Source organism: Scomber japonicus, chromosome 4 (assembly GCF_027409825.1).
Source record: "Scomber japonicus isolate fScoJap1 chromosome 4, fScoJap1.pri, whole genome shotgun sequence".
NCBI classification, from domain to species: domain Eukaryota; kingdom Metazoa; phylum Chordata; class Actinopteri; order Scombriformes; family Scombridae; genus Scomber; species Scomber japonicus.
Window position 1 is genome coordinate 9,469,046 of NC_070581.1, and position 12,205 is coordinate 9,481,250.

The following is a 12,205-nucleotide window of genomic DNA, read 5'->3' on the forward strand; positions in this document are numbered from 1 at the left end:
CCCCATCATGTTCCTGGAATCAATGATGTGTGTTTTTTTTCTCCTCCCTGCTCTCCTGCTGAATCGTGTATTGGCGTACAGCGTGCTGTCTGCTTGCTGTGGGTAAACCTTGTTAAGGTCAGGCCACGGGTGAGGCACCTGCAGGCTTCCTGCTGTTGACTGAAAATGCTTTGTGGCTTTGGGAGCGTATGTCCTATGTTACCTCAGCGGCAGGATACGAGTTGGTCACCATATTGCATTACACCAAGACAAATAAGGGGCCCTGACCCTGTTCTTCTCTGGAATACAAATGGATACAGTTCATTCAATAGAGTTCTGACAGGACTAAAGGACGCAGTAGGACTTCTTTCTACAAAAACTTCTGTCAAACAAATGTAGCTACTTTAACTAGCAGGTTTGCTTCAGAGATATTGATTGTTGATGATGAATTCAGTGAGTCGCTTGCCCCCAGAGGAATCTATCCATGCATATTCTCTTTTTCATTTGCTCAGGTTTTCTGATATTTACATTCTTCTGTCAGGTTGCTTTTAACACCTTTACACTTGCAAGAATTTACTGCATTTATTTAATGAATACTGTACATTTGTCCTTCTGTTTTCTCTATATTGTCATTTTTTACTTCTGCACATGCCATCTGTTATGTGTGCATCTTGGAAGACAGATCCCTCCTCCTTCCCCCCACCCTCTCCTTTAAGGTTTTTTTTTTTTAGTGTGGATTGTAAAGCCTTTTAATCCAAGCTATCTGCATAGCTAGATACCACTAATTGTAAGGCAGGGTAAATATATATAGGGTATATATAGTGTATACCAATTTGTGTGAATTGACACTTTAAGGTAAGTGGGAATACAATCTGTAACTTTACAGGAAAGAGCAAAAACAGCTTCCAGTGAAGTCAAGTGTAACGGCTCAAAACTATATTTGCTCCCTTATCAGTTTCAGCACAGATACAGAAAAAAGATTCCTTACGTGTGCACCCGCTGATGTTCTCTGTCACAATGCCACGGAAGTTCCAGAAGCCTGGTTCGCAGCGGTCGCACTTCTGTCCCCCAACGCCCGGCTTACAAGAGCACTGACCGGTGGCTGGGTCGCATGTCCCCTTGTAGGAGCCGTAGACATTACACTGACAGGTACCTGAGGAGAGCAGAGCAATATGGATGTCACTTTTCACTTCATCTGCTTGAGATGGCAGCGTATTCCTCTAAAATACATCAATGCTTTATGCTTTTTTAAACTATGAAAGAAATCTTGTCACTTACAACAGTTCAATACTGCCAACTGTGATGGAAACTGTATTAAAGATTTATGCTAAGCTCAAATGTTGGGTAAGCCCTATTCCACAAATAAAAAAACATGGATAAAATGTGCTTGGGTGAGTTTCCCCTTCACTAAATCTCAGTATATCCTTATTTCTAAGTCTACATTTTCTCCATCTATACTGTATCCGCTAGCTAAGAGCTTGATGCAGCATTTTCTCCTCCATCTGCGTGCTATCATTCGTCAAGATCGTCAGATGAAGAGATTTTTTCTGTAGATACGGTACAACATTATCATAATTATTCCTTGGAGTAAGATGAAACGTTTTCGGCTCTGCAACTTTGCTACTGTAATTGCAGTCAAGGACAATAAGCTCCATATGCTGAAACAGCCTGATAGTATCTACAACTTCTCTTTGAGTGCACACAACAAACTCAGGATACGTCGGAGGTGAGGGGTCAAAAGCGGGACAGGAGAAAACTTACTGGGACATCCAGCCAGTCCCACTCCCAAGGCTGCCGTCATGTTGTCGGAGCAGCAGCCGTACACAGACAGGCTGCAGTGCTGTTGCGCTCTCAGCTCAGGCAGAGATGTGGCTGCAATCACTGATGAGGTAGGAACAAAAAGGAGGAGGGAGAATGGGAGATGGCACAAGGGGAGAAAGAAGAACAGCAACATTTGAGTGATTACAGTTGGCGAGGGGGGTATAGAGAGGGACGGGGGGAGGGGGGGTCTAGCGGTGGGAAATTAGACAACACAATCTCCGAGCAACATGTAACTTTTTGCCAACAATGAGATTGGCTTGAGGGGCAGAGGTGGAGAGGCTGGCAGCCGGCTTCAAGATAACAATTCTATTTGCTACTTTCTCCACAATGGCTCAAAATCAGGGGGAAAATGATGCTATTACCTCCAGTGAAAACAAACAATGACGTTGTTGGTGAATGTGCAGCAGCTGACATTTACCACCTACTAGGAGGCATGTTCTCTTCATTTGTTCTTGTCTAATATTACCGAATTGTGCTGCCGCCCTACAACCTTACAAAAAAAAAGGAAAAGAAAGAAAGAAAAAGAGAGGCATACTGCATAATGTGAAGGAATGTGCCAAGCAGTTTCTGCCTGTGCGCCGTGCGTAGAGCTCCTTTGTCTAAGGATGCGCCAGCCTTCAAACTAGCGTGACAGCTCACAATACAGAACTACATTCAACAAAATAAAAACAAATGTGTTCCCCAAACCTGGCACTTCTCCAGAAATCGGAAAAGAACAGCAAAACATACAGCAGGGGAGGGAAAAAAGGGGGTTTGTTTAATGGCCGACGCAAAAAATATCATTGTTCAAATTCTTGCCAGGCTATGGAGTGAAAAGTAAAGTTGTGTAGATAGAGAGCAGAAATCTTTCTTTTTCTTTTTCCTCGGTCTCTCTCTTTGTCAAACCCTCGCCTCCTCCCTCCCCTCCCGATCTCTTTTTCTTGTGTTGCTCATTTGGAGTTTGGAGGCTAGAGATACAGGGGCCATAAATCACACTGTTACTGGTGTGGATATGAGCCTCGGCCTAATGGTGATGACTCGGCTCGCTCTTTTTCCAGTGCTTTCCCACTCCAGAGATGGGCTTTGGACACAGTTCATTTAACTTGCCACTTTCCAGCGCTCCATTCAGCTATCTGTACTGAGCCTATTAGGACAAGGAGAACTTTTAATTTCATATGTTCTTCCACCCTTCAAGGGTTTTTCCTCTTCAGTGGCCATTGTCAGGCACAATGCAGCTCACTGTGACGTGCAATATTACCCTCACATTTTCAAGGTCTGCTGCTGTGCTTTCTCCGCTGCGCTGACTGTAGCCAGTCTTTCATATGCCTGCAAGAGCAGATCTGCACGTGTTTGCTTGTCTTGTAAACCAATAAGTATTTCTTTGGATTTTACTGAGAGCCCCTGACCCAGATTTGAATTTGCAGGCAGTTGTAAAGGATGGTTTGAAATGCTATGAGATGCAAATTTTATAAATGTGCATGCAGCAGATGACGCTGTTGATACTGTATGCAAAATAGGTAACTTTTTAAAAATCAGAACCTCCAAAAAACAAAAAGAGGTTGTTTTCATGCTGTGTATGTGAGAGCTGGCGTGTTTTGATAAGTTTCCAGAGTTGAGGTCAAATGAAGTTTCTCCTCACATAGCTAATGTGGAGGGCAGTGAAATTCCCCAAGATCTGAGTTTTTTTCCCATTAGCCAATAGGAGAGGAGACCCCAGAGCTCTCGTACCAATAGAGGGCTCCTCAAAAAAGGGATTGATTATCCATGGATGGTAGAGAAGCGTGACAGTCAGCGCCCAAGGAGGCTAGCTTAAGAAGGAGAAGAATCTAAAGGGATGTGTGTGAAAACACTGGCAGCTCCCCTCTTTCTCTTTTTTCTTACTCTATCTTCAGCTCTCTCCATCCTCCTCTCTTTTAGACCCACGGGGGAATCAAACAGGCTGGAATGATCACACGAAATCCCTTAAGTGCCTTTCGCTCTGCTCCCCGGCCTGTGCTAGCATGGGAGCAAAAGCTCCTAATTTACGTAACGTGGCCGTGGAGAGGAAGATGGCTAACCTTTGCTGCTTAGCGCCTGATCTGACACCTATTCTGGCTGATATACGACATTCATTTACATGCAAAAAGAAGGTCTTTATTCTAAAGTAAGCGAGGAAAAGTGGTATCCTGAGGGTTAAGGAGCAGGCTAGTTGGTGTAAATTGTCCGAATGTCTGGGCAAGAAAAGTGAATCATTATTGCTATGAGCCTTGTCCACAATTGTGCCTGCAAGAAAGATTCTTTACTCTCCGCACCAGCCGGCCCCAGAGGACCGGTCAGTGTCCAGATATGAACATAAGCATTTGTTGAAAAAGCCGCAAGTACATTGAGTCAACCTTCCCTAAGCAAGTTATGTAAACATACACGCACACTGTATTTAACCTCGACCTTCTTCACTTCATTTGTTTACGGCTACCGTGATCACGCTGCAGAGAGGCAACTGCAGTGCGGTCAGAACTAGATTTCAACTCCAGGCTATTACTACCCCATCAATGGATGAAATGAGTGGAGAAATGAGATGTCAATGACAGTGAGTCTTGGTGAGGGTGCTTCTGCACGTAGTGATGACATTAACTCTGAGTGGTCTAATGTACCGACCTGCACAGGGTCCCTGACTCCGAATCAACAAGTGCTCTTGTTTCTCACATCTGGCCTTCTTCAGCTCACACTCGTTGCTGTAGGTTTTTTCATCTGAGCCACAAACCTGCAAAAGAGCCGCAGAAAATATTGATGAAAGAATCCTGCACAATGTCAGCTTCACTAGTTTTCTATAGTTTTCACTCCCTTTATCAACAGCATACTTTATAAAACAGTTACTACATATCTGGAGGCGTGCCTGGAGGAGTATGTTGCTATAAGTTGACTATTAACTTTTCCAACAGTTCAATTCAATTTCATTTTATTTATGTAGCACCAAGTCACAACAAAAGTATTCTCAAGGCACTTTTCACATAGAGTAGGTCCAGACCGTACTCAGGAATTCAATTTATAGAGACCCAACATTCTCCTGTGAGCAACCACGTAGCGACAGTAGCAAGGAAAAACTCCCCTTTAACAGTTAGTTCTGTTGTCATCACTTGACCCTAGTATGGGACTTTGGTGATATCACTACAACTACCTGTTAAGAGCATACTTAGGTCATGTAATAATAACTGATGGACCTCCATGAATAAACTACTACTGATGAAGGTATGAGTCAACTAAAGCGTTGGGAAAAATAGTAAGTCATTTTTTTTTGGGGGGGGGGGGGGGGGGCAATGCCATAAATTGTTATTTCAGAATACATTACATTACTCAGAATGGGTTGGAATGTCAGTAGTACAATATACATTTAGTACAGTCTTGATGAAGTAATAGGTTTTATGTTTTTTTATGGTGCTATTACTACTGTCACTACGATTATGTAACTAGCACAACAGAAAGTCATGCTGTGTTAATCACTGGAACTGAATTACTTTTCATAGTGAAGAAAATGTCTATATTAATGTCTACTTATTAATAGTAAATAATGAATCTTTGATGCAAGCTGCAGTTTTTTGCGTGCATACATACCGGGTTGTGAGGCACACTTTGACAACTGAATTCACACACACAGCGGTCATCTTCTGCGTCCTCGTCCCACGAGCCTCCAAACAGGCGACAGCGGTCCTGTTCGCAGCTCTCCGCGCCTGAACCAGACCCTCCGGAGCCACAATCTGCATTATAAACACACAATATCATTAATACAACATATAAATACACATGAGAGATGTCCTTTTGTCAGTACAAAAAAGTGGAAACTGTGTCCTGGTTTCATTTCTCTTTAAATCAAGTCTTTAAATGTATACATTAGGAGCATCATAATACTGGAGAAATTTACATTTCCCTCATGCCCGTGGCGAGGGTGGATCGGGAACCAAAGGCACTGCTGGTAGCACAAGATAATGACCAACTGTAGCAAGGGCAAGAGATTGACTAAATAAATTAGACACAACATCTCTGCACCACAAGCGAGGCATCCTTTTCATTTCAATTAAATCAGGGACAAAAAGTGGAGTGAATTATTAACTCGGGCCTCCAAGTGTGCAAAGAGAATTGGTGGCAAGGCCTGCTTTATGGGTGCCTGCTTCCTGATATGAGAATGCAACTAATTGCAACGTGTTCTGTGAAATCTAATTATCTCCTGAGACTTTAAATAAAGTTGTCCCAGAAAGTCCTTAACTGTGACCCTGGAAGGCCTTTAACTTGTTTTAAAAGTGCACTTCTTGGGATCAAAGTAAGGGAGCTGCTCGGACTGACCATATGTTCCTGGTAAGAGTTAGCAAGGCCCCTCACTCACTGTTCAGGATTTGTACATTCACAAAATTGTTGTCATTGTGGAACTGTTCAACAAACCCTAGGAAAAGGTTAGGAATCCAAGGTTTAAAAGGAATACAGGAAGGCAAAGAAAATGACTTATTCAGCAAGACCACTTGGAGTTTCATTTATGAAAAACAAATTGGGGGCTGTTGCAGAGTGCAGGCAAAGAAAGGGGGAGGATCCTGCTTTTGAAGTCGCAAATTTCACCTACAGTAGAACTCTGGAGGGAGATTAGGTGAATGTGTGTGAAGGCTGGGAATGAAAGCAGTCAGCATGAAAGATGGAGAGAATATCAGACAGAGAGAAAGGCACCCTGGGGGCTGGCAGAAAGTTCATTTGAAACAAATTTGTTATTCAAAAAAGGACTGCAGTCCAACTAAAAGCTCTCAGTGCAGCTGAAAGACTAAAAAAACATCAAGTAATCAAGGTATTTCTTCTTGTTCCGGTCTACTTTTAGGGATCATTCAGCTCATCTGTATTGATGCACCACTTGTAATGGTGAAATCAATGTTGTACTGATGGAAGTGCCACTTAGCATAACCCATCTTCTAAAGTAGATTATGGAGTAGGTCACAGTGCAGGGGAGGGGAAGAGGGAGATGAAGCCTTGGCTGTTCTCTGATATGGGTCATCAGCAATGGACTGTGACAGCTTTGAGCGGTCGATACTGTGGAGGGGCCTTCACTTCATTAGCATTGAGTACAACAGTGTAGCTGGAGCATTGTGTGGAGCACAAGAAGCCACGACCCCAACAAACATCAGGACTTGTTAAGGACTCGCTCCATCTCCATTTTAAACCAGCAGAACCTCCGACCCTAATTGTTTTGCTTGAATTTGCTGTTGTAGCTACATATCGATTGTGAACCACAATCCGAGGTAGACATAACATTTAGTGACAGGGCTAAATGCGCTGGACGACGGCCTTCAACTACCAGTGAAATAATTGCAGGTATCTGCCTTCAGATATCAACTGAAAGCGAGAAGTCAGCTGATTGTAGAACAGAGCAAAGAGAGAAATAATGACTACCAAGGCACTGGCAGTTGTACTGCACACCAGCTCAGCAAGATAGAATATAAAGGGAAATACAGTAGTAACCAATTCATATTCTGCTCAGGCCCTCTAACAGAGACGAGATAAATAAATAAAAGTAAGACATTAGAATGGAATAAAGAAAAGTGAAAGGCGAAGGGGGGTCCTAATTAGCTGTTGCTCTTTGATGTGGCCGCCACCCGCGCTGCCTATGAACCTTTCAATTAATACATCCCCAGCTAAGATGGCTGCATCAGCTATTCTCTCTGCACTGCCCATCCGTTCCTTTTTACTCAATCATGTCAGAAGCCTGAGTCTATTTAGCCAAGGGAGCTCCATTAAGAAGACAGAATTCAGCAGTGGAGAGAAGAAAGGAAATGAATAGCATAAGAATAATGTCCAAGAAAGACAGAGTAGCCAAAAAAAAAAATGTTACAAGGATTTGACAGAGGGAATAATAGAAGTGACGAAATATAGGCTATTGTCAAAGCTGTCTGAAGGAGTTTAAGAAAACAGAGAGGCAGCACAGAAGAAGAGGGAAAGAGTAAATAATAGAGGACAGAGAGGAGAAAATGAGTGTGATGGACTGAGATGCAGTCTGAAGATGTTTGGTCAACCAGATTAGTCGTGTCAGCATCAGTCTCTCCTGAAGAGACGATATTATGATACCTCAGATATCATGACCTGTGTGAATGTACACTTGGACATCTATCATTCAAAACAAATCCTCCCCCATTGTGGCATGTGTCACTGCAAAGATGGAAAATGACAACGGCCTTTGCGGAAGGATGTGAATTGGCTGGATTCGCCATTGTTTTCTCTCCATCTATTACACCCTCGTACGGCCGGCTCTTGATGGATGTGACAGCGCGTTAGTCTGAATAAAGTTCCCGCGAGATAGAGAGGGATGGAGCGTCACGCCCAGCGGGAAGAAGGGATGGGATGGTGTGTTTGGAAATGGCAAAGGGAGAAAAGAAGTTTTGTTGCCTCAACAGAAGGTTACGAGCCCTGTGATGGATGGACAATGAAGCAAAAATCCGCTGATCTCACTTCCCATTCTGCTACACACCTTCTTTTTTTTCATGCGCTTTCACCTCTTTTGAAACTTTCTCAACCTGATCTGTACGACGTGAACAACAGAGTGTGGACTGTGCATCACTGTGTGATCCTGCACTCATAATCTTGTTTATTAAATGTCTATTCAATTAAAAAGGGCCTGGGACCCCCGTAGGTGATGCACTGCTCTCAGTTGCCACTTTGTCAGTGTCGAGAAAAGGAGCTGAGGCCAGGCCTACCAGAGTGTGAAATTAAACAGGTGATAAATTTCCCTGTATGGCCAACAGTGGGAACACTGTCATTTTTCATTACTGTTAAATAAAAGGAAAACAACTTCCATTTTTATGCTCAGTGCCCCCCTCCCCCCACCCAACAAGACTAATGAGGATGGTTTTTAAGTCAGGTCTACATAAGAAAATAAATCAAATGTTCACTTCCTCTCCAGGCTTATCCTCCATATGAACTATGGAATAGGGGGTTGTGCATATTGTTGATGTAGAGCTTTGCTGCTGTATACAACGCAGCCAGAAAATACAGTCTTTGGCCTTATATTTTGTGACAGGATGTTGCATTACACAATATATACTCCTATATACTCTTTAATTTTGCCATAACCTACCATCCATACATCCAGGCAGGGGTGAATCTATCAACAAGAGATACCTCTTAGGGGTTGTAGCCATAAAGAAGAATCCCAGAGAAGGGGAAAAACAGCAAGCTGGTTTTGATCGTTTTACAATCACACTGGACTTCCTTTGGAGGGGTCTGGGTCAGATTTAGGGGGGGCTAAAAGGAGTGCTGTCAGAGCCTGTAGAAAAAGACTAGTGGTTGCTTCTACGGTGAAATGTATCGATCGCAGACGATCCCATCTCCACCCCTATCTGTGAAAGCATCGGTGCCCCTTTTGTCCCGAGGCACAATTTTGACAGAGAAGAGTACAAAATGGAGAGAGACATGGGTGGCTGGGAAGGCACGAAGCGACGGGGAGCACAAAAAAAAAAAAAAAAAAAAAAGATTCTATTGTGTAAGCCTGATGGTTTTCTCTGAATCAAAATGAGCATGTGATGGAAAAATATCAGGATGTTCAAGGACAGTATGAGAGAGAGAATAAAATAGTAAACTAAGCCATCGGGCACCACAAGCAAAGCAATGCCCTTGGGGAGGTAGAACAGACCATTTTTGCCTGATACCAGAAAACAAGTACAGAGTGTGTGTGTGTGTATGTGTGGTGACAGTGACTATGCGTCGAGGGCATACAGTTTTACATTTCTTCATGCTCCACATACAAAGGGGGTCACTCGTCTCAGTCAATGAAATGATGTTAAATGGACCACGTGAAAGACAGAGGGTCAATATGGTAGACAATAGTAGATAGAGAGAAAAGAAAAAAAGAAAAAAGAAAAGAAAGAAACACCGCAGGCTAGCAATCAAAATGGAAGTGGATTCCTCTCATCTCTATTTGCTCTGTCCTCCATCTCTATCTACCCCGCTCTTTTCTTCTCTCCAGCCGTCCCCCCCTGCTGGCAGGTGTAATCTGCTCCCCTTCACACCTTGTCAGAGAGTGACAGGGTTTTCCATAGGTTTTTCGAGGGTTTGGATGTGTGTGGTTGGGGGGGAGGGAACAATGTTGATGTTATTGGACAAAAACCTATATATTGTCACAAAATTTTGGACAAGTATCATAACAATATTTATAAAAAACACAGGTTGTAGTTGTTCACAGTACACCCAGACTGAGGTAATCCTTATAGTGAAGAGATCTGAACTGTGATTGGCTGATCCAACCATAGACAGGATGTAGGTACTAACCAGCTGTAAGGGCGGGTATCTCTATCGTATCAATAGTCTTATCAGTCTGGTTCTTTATTAAGACTCTTACCGGTTCCTTTTCCTTTTCCTTTGCCATTACTATTATATACTAAACTCAATATCTCCCTGGAAGGAAATCTAATAAATAATGTTCCTGATATAAAAATACTGAGTGATGTTTATAGAGAATGAAGGAGACAGACATCAGTCAGTATCAGTCATTCCTCCTGTTTGCTGTCCTCCTCCCTCTGCTGCTGCTGCTTTGATTCACTGCCTGCAGGTAACACTAGTAGAGAGAGGAGGGGCTGCTTTGTTTTAATATACGCTAAAAACTGAGCAGTTTAGCTACATACAGCTTTGGTTTTAACTTAGTCACAACAATTTGCTGCTAGCCTGACCAATGAACTGTGGTTGTTTAAAACATACCAGCGGTGGATGGGAGACTGTGGACAAAGCTGTCAAAAATATCACTTTTCTACATGTTTATGCTTGTTGAACAGGTGGTTTTTATAAAGTACTTATTGGCTTTTTGCTTGTGACGCTTTTATTGCAGTTAAGTTACTAGTGCTGAGTTGTATTCAACACTGTGACCTCTCTACTTTCCACTCTTTCAAAAACAGTCAAAGAACGGTGAGCAGAAGGGAGGAAAACAGCAGTGTGACCGTAAGTGACAGCAAAACCTGGTAGAAAACACTCAGCTTAGTTTTTCTCCCGTTTGTTCAGCTTAGGTGCAGAGTCTTATAAAGGTAGAGAAAACCTTATGTTCACTGTGAAGGCACACCAGCCACAGGGGAATGGTATGCCACCGTCTGCATGACAACCAGAGGTAGGCATGTTGCTCCCGAGACAGACTAGCGAGGGACTGTGATATCCTGCCTCGGTCTGTCAGCGTTGATCAAGATACGAATTGCGCGGTGAATTAAATCTCATTTATTCAGACTGTGGAGGAACGACAGAGCTACAGGCTTAAAAATCACAGATACTCAAATTAAGTGCCATCGGTCACACTCTTAAAAGCATAATTGGATGGAAGGGCTTGATAAAATGTACACTGTAAATTCTCCAAAATAAATGCCCTTCCCTAATACATTGTGCTATCATGCCTCATATGGCAAATAGTTGAGTCCAGTTAGCGCCACTTTAACATAAATACAGTTCTCATTCATTAATTGAATCCAATCACTCTGCTGTTCTTTCATTCACTGTCAACTTGTCAGCCTTCCAGCAGCTTATAGAGCACAAACCATCTTGATTTCCTGGCAGACTATTAATGTGAAACATCTGCAGGAAGGGCTGAGTTAACAGACAGTACATTAACAGTGAACAAAAGGCCGGCAAAGTCAATTCCTGTCTTGATAGGTAATAGAAAAAGAATGGTGAAACGGAAAGCAGCCAACAGACAGTGGCAGAATTTCTGTCTTGTTACTACTATATCTCAGTGCTGCATTCAAATCATGGTCAATCACAACTTACTGGAAAATTGAGTGGGTTTGAATCCTACTTAAAGGACAGTGACTATAAAAATGACATGCAGAGTTCCCCGAGGATCCATTCTGGGGTCTCTTCTGTTCAACACCTACATTCTCCATACAGTTCAGATTATGGAAAGCAACAAAACCTTAAATGTATAAGTCAGGGCTCAGCTTCAATTGGTAATGTTAAAAACCAAAAACCAAGCCAGAAATCTTGGTGCAGCCAGGGACTCAGACCTGAATTTCAACAGCCACTCATTAAGTCAGCCTACCACTACCTGAAGAATATATCAATGATGAAGGATATCAAGGAGAACTTATGTCTCAGCAGTATTTGGAAAAAACTTGATGCATTTATCTTCAGCAGACTCAACTATTGTAACAGTGTCTTTACAAGTCTCCCTAAAAAAATCAATCAGACAGCAGCAGCTCATTCACAGTGCTCCAATCCTCACAAAAAAGTGGGTCAAATCACTCTCGTTCTCAGATCTTTAAACTGGCTTCCTGTCTGTCAAAGAATTGATTTCAAAATAATACTGTTGGTTTATAAAGCACTGAATTGTTTATAGCAAAAATTATATTTCTGATCCTCTGCTACCATCTTCTCAGATCATGTGGGACAGGTCTGCTTTAAGTCCCCACAGTCAAAACTAAACACAGAGAAGCAACATTCAGTTTTTATGTAA

General features: G+C 42.6%; 1 protein-coding gene across 1 annotated transcript in view; it reads right to left on the reverse strand.

Moving 5' to 3' along the window:
* The window catches only part of agrn (agrin), a 162,373-nt gene that overhangs the window by 48,801 nt on the left and 101,367 nt on the right, over positions 1-12,205 (reverse strand). The window contains 4 exon segments of the mRNA XM_053317887.1: positions 968-1,132; positions 1,741-1,860; positions 4,414-4,519; positions 5,368-5,510. Of these exon segments, the coding sequence (XP_053173862.1) occupies positions 968-1,132; positions 1,741-1,860; positions 4,414-4,519; positions 5,368-5,510 (534 nt within the window).